At 39.4% G+C, this 26,280-nt stretch overlaps 2 protein-coding genes across 4 annotated transcripts in view; one reads left to right on the top strand and one right to left on the bottom strand.

The window, feature by feature from the left end:
* The window catches only part of LOC145450513 (broad substrate specificity ATP-binding cassette transporter ABCG2-like), a 169,857-nt gene that overhangs the window by 140,258 nt on the left and 3,319 nt on the right, over positions 1 to 26,280 (bottom strand). The gene's annotated exons all lie outside the window — the stretch shown is intronic.
* On the top strand, positions 399 to 26,090 carry LOC145449489 (kelch-like protein 24). 2 transcript variants are annotated; one of them, XM_080327865.1, is made up of 13 exons: positions 399 to 3,044; positions 3,119 to 3,262; positions 3,321 to 3,423; positions 3,488 to 3,618; positions 20,407 to 20,499; positions 20,564 to 20,714; positions 23,395 to 23,486; positions 23,546 to 23,638; positions 23,735 to 23,912; positions 23,968 to 24,108; positions 24,327 to 24,508; positions 24,819 to 24,995; positions 25,102 to 26,090. In XM_080327865.1, the coding sequence occupies exons 1-13, from the start codon at positions 2,982 to 2,984 to the stop codon at positions 25,363 to 25,365; spliced, it is 1,812 nt and encodes a 603-aa protein (XP_080183991.1). In that variant the 5' UTR covers positions 399 to 2,981; the 3' UTR covers positions 25,366 to 26,090. The 2 variants fall into 2 exon arrangements, with proteins under 2 accessions (XP_080183991.1, XP_080183990.1); XM_080327864.1 differs by having other exon boundaries at positions 412 to 3,044; positions 23,392 to 23,486.

Raw genomic sequence — 26,280 nt, 5'->3', positions numbered from 1 at the left:
CCAAATCCCTAATTCGCAAAACAGGTCAATCAGTGCAAGTGATGAAACGATGAACGGGCGGGCATGTCAAAGAAGAAAGGTGACCACGACACGCATTTCAGTATCTCAAATACATGTCTGTGGGTTAGAAAATAGTTCAAAATGTATCATGTCTACTCTTGTTTTTAATTAGGACGGTGAATAAATATTATTTTTGTTAATTAAAAGTCGGTTTCTCGTCGCCTAATATCAACACATCCAGCGAGAATTTTTTATAAACAATGTAATCCATTGCTTTCAATGTAGAAATACATTATTACAATCATGACTCGGCCCGCCAATGTATTTTCTGCATTCATTTGGCCGGCGGGAAAAAAATAATTGCCCACTCCTGCCGTATACGGTAGCGGCGCTAAACGAACGACGAAGCAACTGAAAAAGGGTATACCGGTATCGGCAACGACACAAATATAACAGGCCAGATGCCGTCCGTTAAGTGCCGGCACCGGAGCTAAAGAGACTAGCGCAGGGTCAGTAACACGCAGTCCGAAAGGTCATATTTTGCGGCCCGCGACCTGATTTGAGATTTCGGGAGAACTATTCGTAACGCATTTTGAAATGCTGGCATTGATTTCAGTTTAAAATATTGTTGTTGTTGTTGTTCAAAATTAGCTATTCTCCTGGGCCCAACACCACTATTTCTCATCAGCTGATACGGCTTCGGCGGTGGTGATCGGATTCCGTTGGGGCAGAATCAGCTGATTTGAATGGGCAATTGGGCATATTGCCTCGACGTGCAATGGCCCAGACACCGTCAAGGCCGATACGCCTAGAAACCGATTGAGGCTTTCCCACAAAATCATGCTTTAAGAGAAGATCGTTTTCCAGCAAGTCATGTGGCCTAGCCAGCCCCAATATAGCTTCTTTAGTGGCTGAAAAGTGTTGCTAGGTATCGTACGCAGCTCATAGTTCAAAATAGAATAAAAGTGATAATCATGACATTTCTGTTGTACTTGTATTTCTTGAATAAATTAATATTTCTTTTGTAGTAACTGTGGTCGTCGCCCATGTTAAAAAGCACAGCTTTGAACTGAAGTAAAGTTACAAAAACGTGGTTGTTCAACTACGTGTGGCCTATTATATCTCGATATTGAATTAATGCTGCCCGCGGCCTCTGCGAAATTTGAAAAGTAGCCCGCTACCCGTTTTGAGTTGGCGACCCCGGCCCTAGAGCCTATACCCACCACAATAACTAAACTGGGCTGGGGTTAGTAACTAATCGTAAGGCAATGTTCCTTCATATTATCGGCTGAAAACTGCCTAAAATTCCATCTTTTTCCTTGATCGCGTCTAGCAAGTGCAATATAGTGAAGATGTGCGAGCAAGAAAATTCGCAATGGGTTCGCAAGGGAAAATGTGTGGCATCGTCACCACAGAGATCGCACCATTATTAGAGCGCAGTGCTGTCTGTAGGAACTATTCCATGGATAGCCTAAAGCTGGGGTTGAATTCCCATTCTTCATTCAAATTGCGCAAGACAACAATGGTTATTTACGCAAGAATTCAGAATGCTTCGCGTCAATCTATAGAGGTACGAGAGCTGGCTGTTAATTTCAAAGGGGTGCGATGAGGGGAAATGGTTACGAAAAACCTCTGAGCTACAGGCCTAGTATATCTATACTGCGTGGTGTTGCTATCATACGTTTCATATGATAAGAGATGTTGTTGAAATCACATCGTTATGAGGGACATCTTTTGAATCGCGCCACTGCACTGGTTAACAACTATATAGGCTATTACATAGCCAATACAGCCAGGGTCGCGGCAGAAAGACAAAGGACTTCCCAATACAATGCAACTCGTCCTATATTTTTTACTGAGGCAACGGCAAAGAGCGTACTCACTGTTGTCAGAAGTCGGATTCGAACCCAAGCCTCCATTTGAAGTTTCGAAATTGATAAATGCTATATTTGGGCCTACATTACGATATTGGTTCAAGGAATATACGATGCAAAACACACCTACGACCTACAGTGCTGAAGGAGGATTTGAATTGAGAGGTAAACAAAGATGATCAAACGATTTAAAGGGATTTTACTAAATTAAATACGAAACGTTTTCTAGAATATTGGTGGATGAGGAATATATCGTAGGCTACATGGTGCACGGAGGCTATAGCGCCAATGCTAGAGGATATATGTTATGATTCCTATCTTGTTGAAAGCTTTTGCGGCAGAATGTATCCTTACACGCGGGAGTCGGCCCGGCCTAAACTAAGACATATATCCAATCCAGTTGGCAGTAATAATACATCATATTTACCTTGTCACATAGCTATGTGCGAAGTGCGTATGATGACAAATAACGACCACTTCACCGATATTATATGAATGTGAGCGTCGTCACAACAGTGGCGAGAAAAGTTGGCGAGGAATGCCAAAGAAGATTTGATGAGAACTCTTAATGATTGTCAAGAGTCTCCTTGATAGTTCTGTGTGTTACCATGCCTAAGCCATATAGTCATACGTATTCATGTATAGGAGAAATAGAATAGCAACAAAGATATCTCTACGAGAAGAAGTAGCCAGGCGAAGCTAAGATTGTATTATACGCAGTATTCGCCAGATAGTCACGTATTCTCGTTCCTACAATTAGTTTTGTCTATTGAGTAGTGAATAATATTTCAGGGAGATATCATTGCAGTTAGAGGGTTATCGTATATGAGAAGTGCTTATATTGGAGGACTTTTAATGAACATGCTGATATTTTGTCATTGGGGTATATACTGTATACATTTGATGCCAAATCGAAAGGATAAGTGAATTTGCGGTGTAGAACAAATGATAACCATTGCATGTGCGTTACCTGTATCGTGGACACGCCACTAATATTTGGTGTTTTGTATAAGTATCATTTATCATCGTAATCTACACAAAACGAAATCAAAATATACCAGAAAGTTTTTTTGCAATCATATCTATAATAAAGATATTATATTTTGGATGATGCCAACGGTAACAATGGACGGTAATTTCAAGGATCATGAGCTCAAGACTTCTTTTACTGTGAGTACAGGGCACGGATTTGTGGCTGTATTAACGGGAGTAAGTGTCTGACTAATAGGCTTTTGTCATATTAGGTACCAACCCAGGGAAAATGTATACTTGATGAGCTCCATAACATGAGGTGCAATGGAATTCTTATTGATGTAATCATAAAAGTGGATGGCACCGAGTTCCCAGGACACCGGGCAGTGTTTGCTGCCATCAGTCCATATTTTAAGGTATACGTTTTTGATAAAAGAGGTAATGCCACCACGTTTTTCCGACTTCTGTTCTCAGGCTATGTTTTCATATGGCCTTAGAGAAAGCCACGAACGAACAGTAGAAATTCAGGGAGTCGCCTCGGACGTTATGCAGACAATAGTGGACTATGTTTACACAGGTATGAAGCTGGAGTATAACATTAATCACAAAATTATGTCAAGGCATGATGCCGTTCCTTTCAGGTCGGTGTTTCTTCACCAAACAAAACGCCGGTGATGTTATGATGACTGCCGACCTATTCCAGATGTTAGCTTTGAAAAACGCGGCAATTGATTTTCTCGTGAATAACCTGGACAAGAGAAATTGCTTATTGGTATGAATACGGAATGCTATCAATGGTATTGTAATCCAAAGTTGTATTTGGCCACTCTTAAATAAATTACATGCTTTTTAGCTATTTGTGTGGTGATGCTCGCCGTCGACGATAATTTTCCAACAATAGACTATTTTAAACAGCCGTCATTTAGATAGTTTATAGATACAAACAGACGAGAATAGATTCGGTATAATGAACACCAAAACCTTTTATAGTGATCGTCAGCAGTGATTGATTCGGGCTGACGAAATTTAATAACATTGAACTTGAAACTAAAGTACCCCATTTACCGCACTTCGAAAGTGTACGATCTACGACCCACTGAAGCTGGTAAATATAGCAGAAGCGCGTTGCCAGTAATAACATCTTTTCTGCAATATTTCGGGGTTCTGAGCTCATAATGGTGTTCAGAAATTTTTATACCCTAATTAGTTCCTCCTGCAAAACGATGCCGACTCGGCATTTTAAGTTTGAAGCCATAACCGTTGCTCCTCGAAGTCGTGTAGAATATATATAGGAGAATATATCGTTTGCGTTGATGCATTCGTGATCCATTATAATTCGCTCCTGTGAGACCCAATGCCAAGCTGACAAGCCTGTAGGCCAGCGGTCGGGAACCTTTTTCGTCCGAAGAGCAACATTGGTCCATTTTTTCCATTTTAACTCCCAAAGAGCCATACATATCAATCAACTGTTACGTCACAATTAAAAATTCGTGACGTCATGGTAGCACTTATGCAAACTCGCTACATGGGATTCGTCGTGTGCGCCTCATTTTCTGAGTAAAAACTCGTACTAATCATGCTGGTAACCTTATTCGAGCATGCGAAACTTGAGCTATGAGAACGTAGCTTCGTCGTGATGCTCATTTTAAATGCGAAAACCCATGATCACTTGCGTAAGTGGAGCCAAACATGGTCACTACAGCAGTATTTACCCAATGTAAGGTGTGACACATCAGTGACGTGGAGTTAGGGGAGGTAAGTGAGTAGTTAGTACGATCGGTCGTGACGGGCTATGGGGCGCTTATGGCGGGGTGGCGATTCGTATTGAAAACCGGGGGTGGTGACTCGTACTTTCAGACCCCCCTCGGGGCCGCGATTCGTAATGGGTTCTTATGGGTGCGGCCGTGATTCGTACTTTCGGGTATAGGCTGCGGTGGTGACTCGTATTTAAAACTCGGGGTCGTGACTCGTACTTTCAGGTATAGGCTGCGGCGGTGACTCGTATTGAAAACTCGGGGTCGTGATTCGTACTTTCAGGTATAGGCTGCGGCGGTGAATCGTAATGAGAACTCGTGGTCGTGATTCGCACTTTCAGGCATCTCTCGCACGGCGTTGAATATGTATCAAGTAAATAGTCATGCGAATGAATCTTTGTTAATGTGTATATCGTTATTCTTATGGATGCGGCGATGATTCGTACTTTCAGGCATCTCTCGCGCGGTGTTGAATATGTACGAGTCACCAACAATAACCGCACAAACGGAAACGTGGCTTGTTGTGAGGATTAAGCAGTGCGACCTATATTCCGAATGACCTGCGCGCTGAATTATTTCCCGGCCAGCCGCTACTATCGATTATTACACTAGACCAGTCAGTGTGAAATAGTTTGATCGTAAATTATGATATATGATGGCGTAGTTTAGTCGTGTCAAATGACCGATCGTGTTCTCTTTCGCTACTGATTGCTAGCTGAATATTACTTTCGGCTTATTCGCTGTTTCGCGCCTACAGAATAGTCTGCTGTTCACAACCGCAACTTCATCGCGATAGCACAATTTTCACACCTCGATCAGTAGAACAACACTGCGCTAACCCAGTTGTCGAAACACATAGGTCATGCATTTTACGTGAAATGAAATATTGTATTGTGGTATACAAATATGCAAACTATTCTTTCAATTCGACAAGTCTAGTTAACTGATCGATTTTCAAGCTGCCGACACAGTTTTTAACACGAGTGAGTTGATATTTCTTCCCGGGTACGAGCGAGGCTTTGTTCCATTGATCCAAAACCACCTCGCCAGTATCATCCTTCAATGTAAAACTGTATAATTTCAACTCCTTTCCGGCACCAGAATTGACCATCTTTTCCTCTCGAGAAACACAAGTAGCGGCGATCGAGACGTATTCATCTTTATTTCCGTATACCGATTCACAGGTCAATAATGGGTATTCTTCAGTCGTATGTCTCGATTTTCCATGTAGAGTTACTGACGAAGCCCGACCAAGTAATACAGCGGGTTTTCCAGTAAATTTATCAATTTGAACCCAACCGGATTTGACCATGAGTTTTTTTCGTTTGGTGAATGCTTTCTCAATGTTCCCGAACAAATCACGATTGAAACACGTGAAAGATATCTCTTCGTTATTACCGTCGATGAATATACCTTTGAGATATTGACTAACGCCACCTCTTTTGGGTGATGAGACGAATTTGACGCCGACGTGAAAATTTGAAGTTGCTCCGACTTGCATACTGTTGACGCTGTTCGATTCCATATCGTTTGGTAAAGTGAGAGTCATCAGCAAATCCTTCGAAATTTATAGAATTAGGTGTGTGGTATTGAGTGAGTTAACAGTCTTTGTATAATCCTGATGACCCGTGGTCAACTTGAAATGAAACTTACTACACAGCTCAAGTTGATTCGTATCTGAATGTGTTAATTCGGTACAATTCTAATTAATTTGAGAAATCTTTTCGTGATCTTTTGATTCGACCGTAACCTGAATATTACTGACGCCGACTTTCAGCCACATTGAATTATTCGCACATTCCGCGCCGCTGTTTTCACACCTATAGAATCAATACCAACTATAACTCTACAAGAATCAAGAATCACAAGTACGTGCATTATACAGTTATTGTCTTTATCAACTTGAAATCAAACCCTTAACAAAAACACGCATCTTATTACTTGTCAACTCTATCATGAAAATCCTCGAACCCGTATTATTAAGAATGTTATAGAACGGCGTCGGAATCCACTCGCGAGATGTACTAAAGGTAAATCCAAATAATCCAGAATGAAATATTTGGACTTGACATAGTGTGAATAGAAATAGGTTTGACAAACACGACTACCAACTTTGATCCAGTCACATTTCAAGATTACACTTTGAAACAATCCTTGAAACTTACAACTCTATTCACGACTGAGTTTTCCGTTTGTCAAATAGAGTTTCAGTAAATACTATCACGATATTTTAATGTGTTACTACACACAATGGAATCAATCAATGAAATATCGCTCATTGTTGTAAATATTTCTAACTTGACAACCACTTATGCATACCGCGATCGACTTGTGACGCGATGAGTTAAATCGGAATATTTCAATCTATTTGTCGAAACCTTGAACAAGCTATCGGGTTATGTCTTGTTGTAATTGAGTGTACGGAAATAGTATCACGTCTCGACATCTTACCATCTTGCCATACACAAAAGAGTAAAATACAAAAACCTTGTCAAGTCAATCCGTTTGTAACTTACCCAACCAACTCAACAGTATCCTTATGAAAAGTAGACAAGACTACGCGAGTAATCACCACAATCCAAAATCCATAACAAGTTCGGTTGTATTCATAGTCCGCCAACTCGTATTTTTTTATTCAACTGTAAAAGTCGTTACTATTCTGTAACCTAAAGTAAATACTACTCGGTGTGCGGTTTGAGATTAACATATGTTTTGAGTATATGATATTTGAATGTCTGAGCGATGTAGTTAAGAATTCATTTCTTACGATCGAACACCGGTGTTACATTGAAAGTTATCATGTTGTAAACATATGAATTGACACATTGATTTTGACATACGAGATTTTGTAATAGTCGATCACGACTTGATTAATAAATTATGACGTAATTAGACCGGGGTTGTGTTAAAACTTATTACGATACCAACAAACTTTTCAGAAACATTGTTATTAACATATTGATTTGTAAAACTAGATTAGCGCACCTGAAATGTTCTTGATTTGAAAGATATTCCGTGTTGGTACAAATCACTCTGCGTATTACGGATATCAGTAAATATTTTTACAAATGTAGTTGTTTCCAGTAACCAGGACTAAAGATGACACAACAATTTCGTTATTCAAACATTGAACACCCGATGCAAAATGCTTTATTGGTAAAATTCGTGACGGCTAATTGAAACGACTACGTATAGAGTCAGTATATTACAATTTCATGTCGTTACTATTGAATCCAACAATTGATACAATTTGTTGTCGGAGTTGTGACAGCGCATTGAAACATACACAACTTACAGAGTGTGAAAATATCGCTTTGGGTATCGAGTACCGTTTGAAGCGTTCGATCAATACATAATTCCGTTCGCACTCTCTAAGACGTTGTGAAGTCTACAGATTTACACTTCAAGACTTTGATCAACACAGAAGCAATTTGGAATATCTTTACTGGACGCATCCTATTCTACTAGACTTGAGTAATACACAAAACTCATAGCATTAACAAAATCGCAATGGGCGCTACACTGAAATCTACAAAATGTGTTTGTATTGTTGTTAGTGATCATAAATTATCATTCGAATAAGTAATTGTATTCATAAAACCAAACTTGCGAAAGTCATTACCATAACAAAAGAATATTGTAGGTTGCTTGCTAAATGTATGCCGGAAATATTTGTAGAACGCTCACGACCAAAGAAATCGGAAATTTCTCCCCATTGTCATTCGTCAAAGTATATGTTGTCACAATACTCATCCCGTAAAAGATATTACTTGTATGTGATTGAATCGCCGGTAATTAACTCGCTAAATCAAACCATAAGGAAATTTCACTCACTCATCGGATTATGATATTAAACAGCGTCGCTTAATCGGCGTAGAGCGTTTTTCTAAATGCAAATCATACCTGACCAACAGAAAACAATTTTCACTCACCTTGTAATGAAACCAAGCGGTGGGCCTTCGTTCAATATTTTGTTCGTGTCAAATACTTTGCAATAAACACACACACTGGAGTGGTTGAGCTTTACATCATCAAGCTGTCATCTGTAAATCGAGATCACATCCGACTTGTAACTGTATCGTTTACCTAACCGAGTTGTATGCGCAGTTTCATATTTTTATCATTTAGTGATTGCTGAACATACCAAACGATACACATTCACTTCCGAAATACTGCGTTGATCTCAATTCCCTTTGTCGTGATAACCGAAGTACATTTGTTTCGAATTCGTAGCAGCCGACTTTTCTATGACACGATAAATTTTGACAAGTTATGCTTAGAAGATTGGTTGCATATCGCGAAAAATAACATACTGCTCATATTGATACTGTTAATCGGTATTTTCACGCGAGTCGATTTTCAAATGAATAAAATTTATTACATGAGTTTCTCCGCTTAATGTAAATGAAAACTCAGTCGTCTTTTAACATCACAAAGACATTGATAAAAAGTAAGCAATCAAACACAACACTTTGTACGACACTAATTATTGTTCCACACATCTCATTTCATACTAAGTGTATACGAAAGATATTCATGTTACACGAAAATATTCGCTCATGCTACAAACCTGTACAATGATTGGTGGTGTAAGGCCAGCACAATTGTGGTATCCATACGAGTTTAGTTAACACAATTTACGACATCGAGGTCGCGCCATCTTTCGTAAGACAACAAACCAAGGCTTCAGGATATGTCCATGTCATAACAATAAATCAGCTACTCCAACAACAGAGTACATATGTTTTCTAGCACGGTGCTTACATCTTACACACAAATCAACCCACTTTGCTAACGAAAAGTGCTGAGTCATCACAACAATACAACTAAAACATACTATCATACAAAATGGCCGTTATAGTTTGCACACCAACGATACATCGTACAAGTAGCAAGTCTCGAGAATCCAGTTATTCAAAAAACGTGAAAGTGTTTCTACGCCAAGTCGGTATGTTGACGAAAGCATATATTGTAATATCATGATCGATTTACATTCGTTGGTCACAAAATGTCACTACTCTAAATAATTATTTTTCACTCAAAACCTACTTGTCACCATTCGTTTCATCAAGCACGAGTTCAAGAAACCTGCTACGACATGAATTGTTATTTTTATGTTGTGTAAATAGGTAATAATTAATTTTAGTAACACTATATCAACATCATCGAGTTGCGCGAATAGATTTACATGTGGTCTTGTGGTTTTAATCGAAGTATACAGCACGGTCTAATGTAGAGTCATCTCTACTGTACAGCAACTCGGTAATCGAAATGCATTAAAATTTAAACAACGATCTTGTTTCGTCGCACCAAAAATATGTTTACTATCGCGATACTCTGCACAGGTCGTGTAAATCCTTTTCACACTCGTAATAGTATACCAACAGCTACCGGTGACAACGTTTAACAATACCAACGACACTAAAAAAACGATACCTACCCAAATAAAATTACCATTTTCACCTGGAGGTCGGTCGTTACCCGAGTAGAAATACCATTGTCCTTTGGAGATTTATCGTTTACCCAGTGTAACAAACCCCTTATCCTTTGGAAATCTATTTTTTCTCTGGGTAACAAACCTTTTTCACTTGGAAATATATTTTTTCTCTGGTTAACAAACCTTTTTCACTTGGAAATATATTTTTTCTCTGGGTAACAAACCTTTTTCACTTGGAAATATATTTTTTCTCTGGGTAACAAACCTTTTTCACTTGGAAATATATTTTTTCCCCGGGTAACAAACCTTTTTCCCTGAGCAACAAACCATTTTCACTTGGTGGTCCATCGTTTACCCGAGTAAAAATATCATTTTCTTTTGGAGATCCGGCGTTTACCCAGTGTAACAATACATTTTCACTTGGAAAAATACTTTTACCTAGAGTAACTAATCATTTTCTCCTGGGTAACAAACCCTTTTCGTCTGGAAACTATCATTTACCTGAGTACCAATACAGTTTTCACTTGGAAATCTACCTTCTCCCTGGGTAACAATATCATTTTCGTTTTGAAAACTGACAACCACACCGGACAATTTGATATTTTTGTATATTGTTACAACGGGCAGCGACAAAATATACACCAACAACGACTCCGATACATTTGTCTAATCAAATATTCACTTGCTCTGATGCATCCCATCAAAATCATTGGTTACTCGCATACAATAACAATGAGCTGTTGTACATCGACATGTATGTTTTCGGAATTGGCGAATAAAGGGGTTTCCGATATGTCCGTGATGTCCGGGTTCGTGCTTTGGATTTTCCAGAGTCAAAATGCCTGAATAAAACACCTCCTCGACTTTGGTAGCTGGTTGATACACGGATAATGGTATTCGGAAAACGGATGAATTTATGTTCCCCATCGCGCCAACAACTCCGGGTTACTTGTGAGTTTCCTCAGGTCTGTTTACTATATTGTGTCTTTACTGATCAATACATGTCGCTCCAGTCAGCTGAAACCGGATCACTAATACGAGAAAGTGTGTGGGGGGCCTGATCCGGATATTCACTCATGAACCAACGACCGATATTCAAGTAAACATGTTACAGACAGTGTTTTGTCTCCATGAAAAATACCAACCATCACATACAAGTAACGTCGCGATTGTTCACAAGTATTCGCGTAAACGAGGTGTACAAACAATGTGTCGGTGTACAAACATCATGGAAAACAAATTCATGTTCTCAAGTCTCATCATGCGCCGACTCTGTACATTCAATGTGGGCATAGATGACTTGGGGACAGACAAGCAGCCATAATTGGACACGATCTTAGTGTGAACCGCCTCCACCCAACTTGTGAAAAATGAATCTATCACGAGTCTTTCACGGGTTCACACCTTGTTTTTGCAAGATTGTTTGGATTCTCAGGTAGACTTGCATCGTGATCCAGACCTCGACATATAGTAAAATCGTGTTGCGTAGTGCAATTACTCGCTCAATGCCCTGTATAATGTTGGTCATATCCGACGAACATTTTTTGTTGAGACCGCAGTGTTTCACCTGGTTTTATGTATTTGGTGATCACTATCGTTATCAATCTTTCACGAGATGAATATGTCGGATGTTGCTACTCCCACATAACGACCCCAGCTAAACATCGTGAGCAGTGACTCCGGATTGAAATCGTAAACAGGGGTTCTGTGTATGTGTGAATCTCGAGTTCAATTACGATTTGATAATGTAATCCAAGGTGTGTCTCTGCGGGTTGAAGACTGATTTCGTGTTAACCACTCCGCAAGAGGGTGCTATCTCGTAATTCTACATGTCGTTATAAAACGTGGTTGGAAACTTTTGGTCTAGTTGATCCAGCTACGTATTGAAACGGTGCACCCACGCAGACCACTGAGAAAACGTTGTCGTTACCTGACCATATCCACGAGTAAATATGGGACTACGCGTAACGTTCCATAGATTCCTCTGGCCCCACACCGTGGTTTTACGACACAGACAAGATGCAGCGGTGGAAATATTGAAAATGAAAAACGATACCTTGGTGACATTTGATTTGGATTTTACACCTGATGAACCATACACTCGACTGGTACATTGGGATGACAACTCTATCGTCGAGGTCAAGGGAAAAGAAATGTACAGATTTGTTGGTGTTGTGGATATTCAGCGAAAATCAGGGTATATGGTTGTGTATGGTTCGCATATTTGACTGAGAATATATCGGTATGCATAATGCACTATCCATTGTATCATGGCGTGTGTCATCTATGCCCACATTGAATGTACAGAGTCGGCGCATGATGAGACTTGAGAACATGAATTTGTTTTCCATGATGTTTGTACACCGACACATTGTTTGTACACCTCGTTTACGCGAATACTTGTGAACAATCGCGACGTTACTTGTATGTGATTGTTGGTATTTTTCATGGAGACAAAACACTGTCTGTAACATGTTTACTTGAATATCGGTCGTTGGTTCATGAGTGAATATCCGGATCAGGCCCCCCACACACTTTCTCGTATTAGTGATCCGGTTTCAGCTGACTGGAGCGACATGTATTGATCAGTAAAGACACAATATAGTAAACAGACCTGAGGAAACTCACAAGTAACCCGGAGTTGTTGGCGCGATGGGGAACATAAATTCATCCGTTTTCCGAATACCATTATCCGTGTATCAACCAGCTACCAAAGTCGAGGAGGTGTTTTATTCAGGCATTTTGACTCTGGAAAATCCAAAGCACGAACCCGGACATCACGGACATATCGGAAACCCCTTTATTCGCCAATTCCGAAAACATACATGTCGATGTACAACAGCTCATTGTTATTGTATGTGAGTAACCAATGATTTTGATGGGATGCATCAGAGCAAGTGAATATTTGATTAGACAAATGTATCGGAGTCGTTGTTGGTGTATATTTTGTCGCTGCCCGTTGTAACAATATACAAAAATATCAAATTGTCCGGTGTGGTTGTCAGTTTTCAAAACGAAAATGATATTGTTACCCAGGGAGAAGGTAGATTTCCAAGTGAAAACTGTATTGGTACTCAGGTAAATGATAGTTTCCAGACGAAAAGGGTTTGTTACCCAGGAGAAAATGATTAGTTACTCTAGGTAAAAGTATTTTTCCAAGTGAAAATGTATTGTTACACTGGGTAAACGCCGGATCTCCAAAAGAAAATGATATTTTTACTCGGGTAAACGATGGACCACCAAGTGAAAATGGTTTGTTGCTCAGGGAAAAAGGTTTGTTACCCGGGGAAAAAATATATTTCCAAGTGAAAAAGGTTTGTTACCCAGAGAAAAAATATATTTCCAAGTGAAAAAGGTTTGTTACCCAGAGAAAAAATATATTTCCAAGTGAAAAAGGTTTGTTAACCAGAGAAAAAATATATTTCCAAGTGAAAAAGGTTTGTTACCCAGAGAAAAAATAGATTTCCAAAGGATAAGGGGTTTGTTACACTGGGTAAACGATAAATCTCCAAAGGACAATGGTATTTCTACTCGGGTAACGACCGACCTCCAGGTGAAAATGGTAATTTTATTTGGGTAGGTATCGTTTTTTTAGTGTCGTTGGTATTGTTAAACGTTGTCACCGGTAGCTGTTGGTATACTATTACGAGTGTGAAAAGGATTTACACGACCTGTGCAGAGTATCGCGATAGTAAACATATTTTTGGTGCGACGAAACAAGATCGTTGTTTAAATTTTAATGCATTTCGATTACCGAGTTGCTGTACAGTAGAGATGACTCTACATTAGACCGTGCTGTATACTTCGATTAAAACCACAAGACCACATGTAAATCTATTCGCGCAACTCGATGATGTTGATATAGTGTTACTAAAATTAATTATTACCTATTTACACAACATAAAAATAACAATTCATGTCGTAGCAGGTTTCTTGAACTCGTGCTTGATGAAACGAATGGTGACAAGTAGGTTTTGAGTGAAAAATAATTATTTAGAGTAGTGACATTTTGTGACCAACGAATGTAAATCGATCATGATATTACAATATATGCTTTCGTCAACATACCGACTTGGCGTAGAAACACTTTCACGTTTTTTGAATAACTGGATTCTCGAGACTTGCTACTTGTACGATGTATCGTTGGTGTGCAAACTATAACGGCCATTTTGTATGATAGTATGTTTTAGTTGTATTGTTGTGATGACTCAGCACTTTTCGTTAGCAAAGTGGGTTGATTTGTGTGTAAGATGTAAGCACCGTGCTAGAAAACATATGTACTCTGTTGTTGGAGTAGCTGATTTATTGTTATGACATGGACATATCCTGAAGCCTTGGTTTGTTGTCTTACGAAAGATGGCGCGACCTCGGTGTCGTAAATTGTGTTAACTAAACTCGTATGGATACCACAATTGTGCTGGCCTTACACCACCAATCATTGTACAGGTTTGTAGCATGAGCGAATATTTTCGTGTAACATGAATATCTTTCGTATACACTTAGTATGAAATGAGATGTGTGGAACAATAATTAGTGTCGTACAAAGTGTTGTGTTTGATTGCTTACTTTTTATCAATGTCTTTGTGATGTTAAAAGACGACTGAGTTTTCATTTACATTAAGCGGAGAAACTCATGTAATAAATTTTATTCATTTGAAAATCGACTCGCGTGAAAATACCGATTAACAGTATCAATATGAGCAGTATGTTATTTTTCGCGATATGCAACCAATCTTCTAAGCATAACTTGTCAAAATTTATCGTGTCATAGAAAAGTCGGCTGCTACGAATTCGAAACAAATGTACTTCGGTTATCACGACAAAGGGAATTGAGATCAACGCAGTATTTCGGAAGTGAATGTGTATCGTTTGGTATGTTCAGCAATCACTAAATGATAAAAATATGAAACTGCGCATACAACTCGGTTAGGTAAACGATACAGTTACAAGTCGGATGTGATCTCGATTTACAGATGACAGCTTGATGATGTAAAGCTCAACCACTCCAGTGTGTGTGTTTATTGCAAAGTATTTGACACGAACAAAATATTGAACGAAGGCCCACCGCTTGGTTTCATTACAAGGTGAGTGAAAATTGTTTTCTGTTGGTCAGGTATGATTTGCATTTAGAAAAACGCTCTACGCCGATTAAGCGACGCTGTTTAATATCATAATCCGATGAGTGAGTGAAATTTCCTTATGGTTTGATTTAGCGAGTTAATTACCGGCGATTCAATCACATACAAGTAATATCTTTTACGGGATGAGTATTGTGACAACATATACTTTGACGAATGACAATGGGGAGAAATTTCCGATTTCTTTGGTCGTGAGCGTTCTACAAATATTTCCGGCATACATTTAGCAAGCAACCTACAATATTCTTTTGTTATGGTAATGACTTTCGCAAGTTTGGTTTTATGAATACAATTACTTATTCGAATGATAATTTATGATCACTAACAACAATACAAACACATTTTGTAGATTTCAGTGTAGCGCCCATTGCGATTTTGTTAATGCTATGAGTTTTGTGTATTACTCAAGTCTAGTAGAATAGGATGCGTCCAGTAAAGATATTCCAAATTGCTTCTGTGTTGATCAAAGTCTTGAAGTGTAAATCTGTAGACTTCACAACGTCTTAGAGAGTGCGAACGGAATTATGTATTGATCGAACGCTTCAAACGGTACTCGATACCCAAAGCGATATTTTCACACTCTGTAAGTTGTGTATGTTTCAATGCGCTGTCACAACTCCGACAACAAATTGTATCAATTGTTGGATTCAATAGTAACGACATGAAATTGTAATATACTGACTCTATACGTAGTCGTTTCAATTAGCCGTCACGAATTTTACCAATAAAGCATTTTGCATCGGGTGTTCAATGTTTGAATAACGAAATTGTTGTGTCATCTTTAGTCCTGGTTACTGGAAACAACTACATTTGTAAAAATATTTACTGATATCCGTAATACGCAGAGTGATTTGTACCAACACGGAATATCTTTCAAATCAAGAACATTTCAGGTGCGCTAATCTAGTTTTACAAATCAATATGTTAATAACAATGTTTCTGAAAAGTTTGTTGGTATCGTAATAAGTTTTAACACAACCCCGGTCTAATTACGTCATAATTTATTAATCAAGTCGTGATCGACTATTACAAAATCTCGTATGTCAAAATCAATGTGTCAATTCATATGTTTACAACATGATAACTTTCAATGTAACACCGGTGTTCGATCGTAAGAAATGAATTCTTAACTACATCGCTCAGACATTCAAATATCATATACTCAAAACATATGTTAATCTCAAACCGCACACCGAGTAGTATTTACTTTAGGTTACAGAATAGTAACGACTTTTACAGTTGAATAAAAAAATACGAGTTGGCGGACTATGAATACAACCGAACTTGTTATGGATTTTGGATTGTGGTGATTACTCGCGTAGTCTTGTCTACTTTTCATAAGGATACTGTTGAGTTGGTTGGGTAAGTTACAAACGGATTGACTTGACAAGGTTTTTGTATTTTACTCTTTTGTGTATGGCAAGATGGTAAGATGTCGAGACGTGATACTATTTCCGTACACTCAATTACAACAAGACATAACCCGATAGCTTGTTCAAGGTTTCGACAAATAGATTGAAATATTCCGATTTAACTCATCGCGTCACAAGTCGATCGCGGTATGCATAAGTGGTTGTCAAGTTAGAAATATTTACAACAATGAGCGATATTTCATTGATTGATTCCATTGTGTGTAGTAACACATTAAAATATCGTGATAGTATTTACTGAAACTCTATTTGACAAACGGAAAACTCAGTCGTGAATAGAGTTGTAAGTTTCAAGGATTGTTTCAAAGTGTAATCTTGAAATGTGACTGGATCAAAGTTGGTAGTCGTGTTTGTCAAACCTATTTCTATTCACACTATGTCAAGTCCAAATATTTCATTCTGGATTATTTGGATTTACCTTTAGTACATCTCGCGAGTGGATTCCGACGCCGTTCTATAACATTCTTAATAATACGGGTTCGAGGATTTTCATGATAGAGTTGACAAGTAATAAGATGCGTGTTTTTGTTAAGGGTTTGATTTCAAGTTGATAAAGACAATAACTGTATAATGCACGTACTTGTGATTCTTGATTCTTGTAGAGTTATAGTTGGTATTGATTCTATAGGTGTGAAAACAGCGGCGCGGAATGTGCGAATAATTCAATGTGGCTGAAAGTCGGCGTCAGTAATATTCAGGTTACGGTCGAATCAAAAGATCACGAAAAGATTTCTCAAATTAATTAGAATTGTACCGAATTAACACATTCAGATACGAATCAACTTGAGCTGTGTAGTAAGTTTCATTTCAAGTTGACCACGGGTCATCAGGATTATACAAAGACTGTTAACTCACTCAATACCACACACCTAATTCTATAAATTTCGAAGGATTTGCTGATGACTCTCACTTTACCAAACGATATGGAATCGAACAGCGTCAACAGTATGCAAGTCGGAGCAACTTCAAATTTTCACGTCGGCGTCAAATTCGTCTCATCACCCAAAAGAGGTGGCGTTAGTCAATATCTCAAAGGTATATTCATCGACGGTAATAACGAAGAGATATCTTTCACGTGTTTCAATCGTGATTTGTTCGGGAACATTGAGAAAGCATTCACCAAACGAAAAAAACTCATGGTCAAATCCGGTTGGGTTCAAATTGATAAATTTACTGGAAAACCCGCTGTATTACTTGGTCGGGCTTCGTCAGTAACTCTACATGGAAAATCGAGACATACGACTGAAGAATACCCATTATTGACCTGTGAATCGGTATACGGAAATAAAGATGAATACGTCTCGATCGCCGCTACTTGTGTTTCTCGAGAGGAAAAGATGGTCAATTCTGGTGCCGGAAAGGAGTTGAAATTATACAGTTTTACATTGAAGGATGATACTGGCGAGGTGGTTTTGGATCAATGGAACAAAGCCTCGCTCGTACCCGGGAAGAAATATCAACTCACTCGTGTTAAAAACTGTGTCGGCAGCTTGAAAATCGATCAGTTAACTAGACTTGTCGAATTGAAAGAATAGTTTGCATATTTGTATACCACAATACAATATTTCATTTCACGTAAAATGCATGACCTATGTGTTTCGACAACTGGGTTAGCGCAGTGTTGTTCTACTGATCGAGGTGTGAAAATTGTGCTATCGCGATGAAGTTGCGGTTGTGAACAGCAGACTATTCTGTAGGCGCGAAACAGCGAATAAGCCGAAAGTAATATTCAGCTAGCAATCAGTAGCGAAAGAGAACACGATCGGTCATTTGACACGACTAAACTACGCCATCATATATCATAATTTACGATCAAACTATTTCACACTGACTGGTCTAGTGTAATAATCGATAGTAGCGGCTGGCCGGGAAATAATTCAGCGCGCAGGTCATTCGGAATATAGGTCGCACTGCTTAATCCTCACAACAAGCCACGTTTCCGTTTGTGCGGTTATTGTTGGTGACTCGTACATATTCAACACCGCGCGAGAGATGCCTGAAAGTACGAATCATCGCCGCATCCATAAGAATAACGATATACACATTAACAAAGATTCATTCGCATGACTATTTACTTGATACATATTCAACGCCGTGCGAGAGATGCCTGAAAGTGCGAATCACGACCACGAGTTCTCATTACGATTCACCGCCGCAGCCTATACCTGAAAGTACGAATCACGACCCCGAGTTTTCAATACGAGTCACCGCCGCAGCCTATACCTGAAAGTACGAGTCACGACCCCGAGTTTTAAATACGAGTCACCACCGCAGCCTATACCCGAAAGTACGAATCACGGCCGCACCCATAAGAACCCATTACGAATCGCGGCCCCGAGGGGGGTCTGAAAGTACGAGTCACCACCCCCGGTTTTCAATACGAATCGCCACCCCGCCATAAGCGCCCCATAGCCCGTCACGACCGATCGTACTAACTACTTAAGTGAGGCAGTTTGTCACCTGTCGTCAGGATGAGTGAACGAAAATTGTGAAACCTTCAATTACTATTGGTATTTTCTATCGATGTTCATGAATGACTGAATTTCGAACATTTTCGTCCCAAATTTGGGCGATTTGTATATTTATTTTTCGAAAATAAAGCCTGAAACGAGAGGTAAGGCACAGACGGACCAAGCGTCGCCATTGAAACCGCAATCGGTAAATAGCTTAGAATTTATAATAACTGATATTTATTGAATGTAACTGTCGCACTGATTCGGAAAATCTAAACACTGATCGACTTATCAATTCTCGAAGTATTCGGCGGGAACATAAAACGTTGCGCTACACGCCTGGTACTACAAAGTGACTTACCAATCAAGAACGTGGATAGCTATGGCTTTGTTTGTAATTAGAGTTTGTAATTGTGAATGTCACTTCCACGGCAGATCATTTCGCGCCATAGATCAGGAAGGCAGTGCCTATTTCTATTTGATAACTGCGCTGTCATATGGGCATCGCTATGTCTGCAATATATTCTTTGATCAATTAGCGTATCGTGCAATCCCAGATTTCGAGTCGGGTACATCGAATCCGCGAGTGATATTGGTCGCCGGCGCGTCAGTAAGTTATATTTGGGGATTTCGAAAAGGGAGGTTCGAGCCCCTAACCCTGAAGACGGCATTGTCTTTACCTCTCAAAGACATGTTTTTGCGGTCACGGGAATAATTATTATTGTCGTGATGAAAATTTACTAACAAGTTGCTGCAAAAATGATCAATTCAGTAAAAAAATGAATATTTGGCAACGAGCCATATATTATACCCAAATGAGCCGTATATGGCTTGCGAGCCATAGGTTCCCGACCGCTGCAGTGTAGGCAAAGGCTAATGTATATAACCACAGGTTTTCCACGAGTCATACTATACTCACGGCTTCAATAGCTCCCCAATGTCCCCATTCACCTGGGATATAACCGACCAGTCCAAAACTCCCTGTATTCACAATTCACACAGAATACCTCTAGAATCCACAATAAGCGGTCTTCGTGAATGTCAAGTGTCACATTGATATTATCTTAGGCTGAGTTATGAATCATTGCGAAATGACCTTACTTTCTTTGCGTTAGCAATAATTTGTTGTCTGATACGTATGTCGCACTGAAATCAAGAGATGCGGTTAGTTTATTGCTTTCGAAATCATCAGTAGTTTTATACCATCGAAGGTCGATTAAATATAGCAAAGTTTAGTATCTCAAAAAGGTACAGCTTGATTGCCAATAGAAGATGCGCTGGTCTAGATTGTTTATGGCTGACCATTCGGTACTCTTCACGTTTAACTTTATACCCACATTTCCTCCAGATTCGAAAGATTGCTGAGGTGCATTCGTGTACTGGATTATTCCTAGAAGCCACGCAGTATTCCAGGAAATATTTCGAAGATATAGTGTTGGAGGTTTGGCAAAGATGCGTACTCGGAAATAGCTTCGACTCCTGCAACATACTTTGAATTGATATAGGATTATTTTCTATCGATGGACGTTACTGACGTAGTCGATTACCTGACTGACGATGAGTTAGCAGTGGACAAAGAGGATATTGTATACGACGCTGCAATCAGATGGATCAAGCATGGATCCGACCGACATCATTACATGCCCTTTGTATTGAGTATGTGATTTGATTGATTCATCGTCATTCGCAAAGGAGTAAAGGAGTAACTGTTATTCGGTCTGTTGCTATAGCGACCAAATGAAAGAAGGAAATATGTTTCTCAACCTCATAAAAACATTGAAAACTAATTATTTTCTGGGAGTCATCGAATTTCAGTAAATTGATAACCATGTAGCCTATTCCATCGCTAAATGAGATTTCACACTTTAAGGTACCACCAGGGCCTACGATATCGTAGGGCCCGGTACCATATATTTGACTAATTGAATTGACGATCATTTTCGAATCGAAAAGGACCTTAAATCCATGCTGATTCGCGAAATAAGAGTCGTAGTCTAGCTAGATTACACTGTCCACTGAGAATATTTTTAGAATTTAGATCAGGGGTGGGCAAACTTTTGAGCTCGCGGGCCGCATTAAACATCTGAATCCCTGCGCGGGCCGCACTATATAAAATTGGGATTATAAACCAAAACGCAATATTGGTATTTGATTGTACTGAGGACATGAAGATAATATACATGCTGACTTAAAACAATCCAAACATTGCTTTGATGATACACGCGTCAGAAACAGGGGCGAGATTTCATAGGCTGGTTGATCTCAAAAAACCAATTTTTCAAAACAATAGAAATGAATATCTGTTGTCACGAACAGGATTGAAATGTAAATCTGTGAGCAGCGATCTGTTCATAGATTTACTAATTCCACTTTTGGTTCAGTTCCAGGACACACAATGCTGACAGCATCATAACCATGTTAGCTTCAAACACGTTTCTACTATAGATATATGTAGATAAAATATAAATACCCTAATTCTACTCATACAGAGAACCAATCTATTACCCAAGACACGCACGAATCGTATTTTATAAGCACGTCACTGAAATAATTAAAACTGAAGTGACCAATCAGAAATCACACTCGTGATCCGAATTATGTTAATCTCGTTCAGGATTTCTGTGATGCTTAGCAGTTGAAACCTTTTAAACAGACAGCATGGGCCTGGAGATCGGGCTGTCACGCCAGAAATTCAACATAAAAAAGGATATAGGAAGTATTTACCTTAAACAGTGGTTCCTAAACTTTTAAAGACACGCCCCTCCCTCCCCCCTTATGATGATAAAAGATTTCGTCATATCACAAAATGCCATCAGGATGCTAGCAATCCTAACGGATAGTTTGATGGCATGGAAGGTTACCACTGTGGACGAGATTTTTAAATATGAAATTCAGAATAAACATAGAGCAAAAAGTTGTGACTAGGTTGTAATCGCGCCCAGCGCGAAAATTTTTTCCGTCGAGGTCAGTTTCGCGCCCTCTTCGGATCCTTTCACGCCCCCAAGGGGGGTGCGCCCCCCAGTTTGAGAATCACTGCCTTAGAATTATCATGATGAAATATACTAAGAAAAAGTTTAATGAAGTCCCTGCATTAATTCGATTTCGATTTATCAATATTTGTTATAACGTTTTTTAGACTCTCGCGGGTCGCACAGAACGGTGTGGAGGGCCGCATGCGGCCCGCGGGTTGTCGTTTGCCCACCCCTGATATAGATGATCATCTCAGTGTCCGTGGTATTATTACTCGTCAATGTCATTCATAACATAACAATCAGTGGTCGTAACTTACCCAGCTGTGTACGTATACGTATAGGATAATACAGCGCGAAGGAGTTCGTAACTAAGACGAAGTACTTCCACTTTTTATCATTACTCAAATAGGTTTACCTACTGCTTAATCAATGTTGTTAGACTATTCCAATTTTAGTTAATAATTCTTCAAGCAAAGTTACTCACTTTTTGCACTTAGAAAGTAGTTTTTGAATATACGTGCATAACTTTTATGACTGAAATTGTACTGAAAATTGGGCGAAGAGGCCTTGCGTCACAGCAACTGAATATATTTTTAAAAATTTCATCTGTTTCTGGTCATTGGTCATTTGTCATTAATCGAGAACATTCTTCTCTGCAATTTGGAAAACGGTCACTTCCATATATATGCTACAAGTATGCGACCAATCGGCCAAATCTACTTTTTCAACTTCTTATTTGAGCAATATCCAGATCTTCATTTTCTACTGCATACTTGAAGTTCTTTTGATGTCCTCGATATCGAGACTGCTACTTCTGTAATTGAGTAGAAATTTACAGTGTTACTTCTCTTTCTACTTGAGTAAAAATGCTGACTACTTTATCGACCTCTTAATACTTGTATGGCCACCTGCGTGAATCCGTTATGGAAAACAAATCTGACTCAATTCCAACCCGTAGAAGCTGAGTTATTTCAGTTTTTTTATGATAATTATTAGATTATCCACCGATCAAGGATAATTCCCGCGAATTATCAAAGAAAAACTCAACTAACTCGGCTTCTACGGGTTGGAATTGAGTCAGATTTGTTTTGCAACGTTTTTCAAGACAGCGCAACAATTTCATGGGGTTGACAGAAAAATTGGAAAAAAATTTTTTTTGCATTTTTGGGTAAACTCAAAATTTTCAAACTCTACGAAATCCGCGATTATTGGTTGGAATGAATTCAAATTTGGTGTGCGTCGTTTTTTAAGGCAATCTAACGATTTAATCACGGAGCCAGAAAGATTCGGGAATTTTTTTATTTTTGAACAGCCCTGTATGCTGACTGCTGAGCTAAGTATAAAAATTGATCCTTGTTCAGAAGCTGTTCGCCTCCCCTTCATATCCCCGCTCTACTTGAAACGACATGTTGCTCAAGAACCGCTGGTCAAAAACAGCGGGTGCTGTGTGAAACAGGTTTTCGACAGAATTATAATTTAAGTCATCTTTATCCATTAAGTTTGTTTCATAAACAGGTTGTCAACGCGAGGCAATTTCATGTTTCGGGACTATTCTCGCACAACTGTGACAACTCCCAACGCAGACCGAGACACCACGCTAGCAAAGAGGTATAACTAATACTCACTTCTGTATATTTGTGGCACCATTTAAATCGATAATAATCTCTCTCCATGATCTGCATTTATAATTTGGTTACACATCAGGTCCTGATTATTTTTGGTGGCGAGACAAGAGTTGGGAATTTTCACGAATGTATCTGCGATATCAACTACTACAACCCAGACAACAAAAAATGGCAAGCCTTCGCTTCACTTTCGGATGCAACGCGCAGCACGCAAGCATTTTGCGCAGTGTCTTTGGGGTACGATATTTACGTAACAGGTAGGAGACGCGAATATACTGGTTTCTACTTCTCGTGACATAATTTATCCTATAGGTGGAACTTTGAACAACAAAGCAGTCGCTGAGGTGAATGTATTCAATAGCTATATGAACAAATGGTGCAGGGTATCGTCGATGCATCAGCCTCGGTATCATCACTCATCAGCAGTCGTTAACAGCGACATATTCGTTGTGGGTAAGACAGTGTCACCAATATATTAGGATGACCTTAATAAAACCGCCAGTGCATATAGCAATTATCTGATTGAATCCGCGGGCCGAATTCATTTTATTGTGGACTTTCTAAGCAAGTCTAAGTAAATTTGTCTGTTGTGGCGATCAGCCTGTTGTACATGCAAGTAGATATTACACAGTACATACATATATATTGTATTTATATCTTTATTGACGAAGGGGGTACTGATGGAACGCGGTGCCTTGACCATGTGGAGAAATTTGTCCCGACAGAGAACAAATGGATCCCAATCGAACCAATGGTACATTCCGTCAAATGTCCAGCCACCGCTTCCCATGACATGAAATTGTACGTTCTCGGCGGTTTCACGGATAGATACACGATTTGCCAAAGCATTCAGGTAAGCAAAGTTGTATGGAACCGGATCGTTACCGTAGCATATAGCTCCATAAGACGCAAATGTACCTGATTTCAGATAACCGATCAGGTTTCCAGAATCGTGAAGTTCGTTGTCGATATAATTTTTGCCTGTCTCTTAATCGATCATGCGGTCTACTGTTGATAAATATCAATTGTCGCATGCAGTTATCGCTACCAAAAAAAACAGTATACATGTCGTATAGATTGTAGGTTTTACTTTATATCAGGGGGGTGCTATTGTGATGTATAACTATAACGTATTTAACTAATAATGATATCATCAACCAAAGGTTTACGATACCGTTTGTGCAAACTGGATGGCCATTTCGTGTCCTGCAATCGACTATACGTGCGCAAAAGCAATTCCGTTGGCGCAGAAAATATATTTGCTCGGTGGGTGCTCAAAAACCGTTAAAGTTTACGATCCGAAAACGGACGTGGTGCGCAAAGTCGCCGATATGATCACGGTAAGTAGAAGTAAACAACTCCTATTTGAAGCGTCAATACTTGCTTTGCCGAGAATAAACAATCCTTATGTTGAGTAAATCGTCGTATTCTTACTTCGTTCTCCAGAAACGTGACAATTGCGGAGCAGCGGCGGTAGGTGAGAAAATATACGTAACCGGCGGAATCAGCGAATCCAACGGCGCTTCCCTCGACACAGCGGAATGTTACTGTCCCGTTCTCGACAAGTGGGAAACAATTACTACAATGCCCAAAAGGCGGTACAGACATGGATGTGTTAGTATGAGAATACCAGTATATAGAACTGACGGCGTGGGAAGGCGGATTGACAAAGCATCAGAACACGGTCCAAATCCTCCTGACGCATTATAGCGATGGCGTATACTCACTTATCGCGCTTGATATATGCTTTTTATCCGAATGGGATGTTGCGACAACGAAAGTTCGAATGCAAGCACAAGCGGTTAAGTGAAAATCTGTGCTTCTGGACAATCAAGGTGGTGCGCACAGAAGTGTTTTTGCTCACCTTGCATTTTCGATCTGTGCAGTATGATGTCATATCAATTACGCCGTTCATCCTGTAATTACAGGCAGGCTTCGTCATGAGGGCGCAAGTTCGCGATTAAATGGAGGAGGCAGAGGAAGTCTCCATGAAGCGACGTAACAACGTATACAGCGTTCTGACATATTTATTTCGCCTACACATGTCATTTCGTTTTCATCAGTTTTCCTTTTTATATTATCTTCATATTTACCGTTCAGTGAACAAGAGTAGCCTACATGCCAGTGTTGGGATCAAAAGTCACTATATACCTTCGAGTCAATAGTCGCCTCGAGTCATTGCAGATTTTTACTCGAGTCAAGTCAAGTTAATCGATTTTCGAAGGTGACTCGAGTCAAGTCAAGTCAATCGAATTTTGGAGGCGACGCGAGTAAAGTCATGCCAAGCCGAGTCAAGTCGCGAGTCATTAAGCCACAAAGTCATGTAAATTTTTCCAAGTACGAGGAATGATTCAAGTCATTGTATTTTGCAAGATGATTGAAATACATATTGAATCGAGTAACGAATATCAGATTAATTATATCTTCAACGGGGCGGTGTTGTTGTTGTATTGTTGTTTGTGGTATTAATGGTGCTTGTCGACTACTATGTTCATTGTTCATTTACACCATGCAGTCCGATTTTCTTCATTTGTACTCCGTAGCTGCCAACTTGTAGCGCGACTAACTTCTAGACTTTTATAAGACATCGCTTACACGGATGAGATGGCGGGAGGAGCCTGGATA

Source organism: Botryllus schlosseri, chromosome 11, assembly GCF_051294905.1.
Source record: "Botryllus schlosseri isolate E-star chromosome 11, Bs_hap1, whole genome shotgun sequence".
NCBI lineage: Eukaryota > Metazoa > Chordata > Ascidiacea > Stolidobranchia > Styelidae > Botryllus > Botryllus schlosseri.
Note: the sequence above shows the minus strand (reverse complement) of the source record. Positions and strands in the feature narration are given on the sequence as shown.

Coding starts and splice junctions, on each gene's coding strand:
- LOC145449489 (XM_080327864.1), top strand. CDS start 2,982: ATGATGCCAACGGTAACAATGGACGGTAATTTCAAGGATCATGAGCTC. Junction 3,045..3,118: donor AGCTCAAGACTTCTTTTACT/GTGAGTACAGGG, acceptor TTGTCATATTAG/GTACCAACCCAGGGAAAATG. Junction 24,109..24,326: donor CAGCGACATATTCGTTGTGG/GTAAGACAGTGT, acceptor TTATTGACGAAG/GGGGTACTGATGGAACGCGG.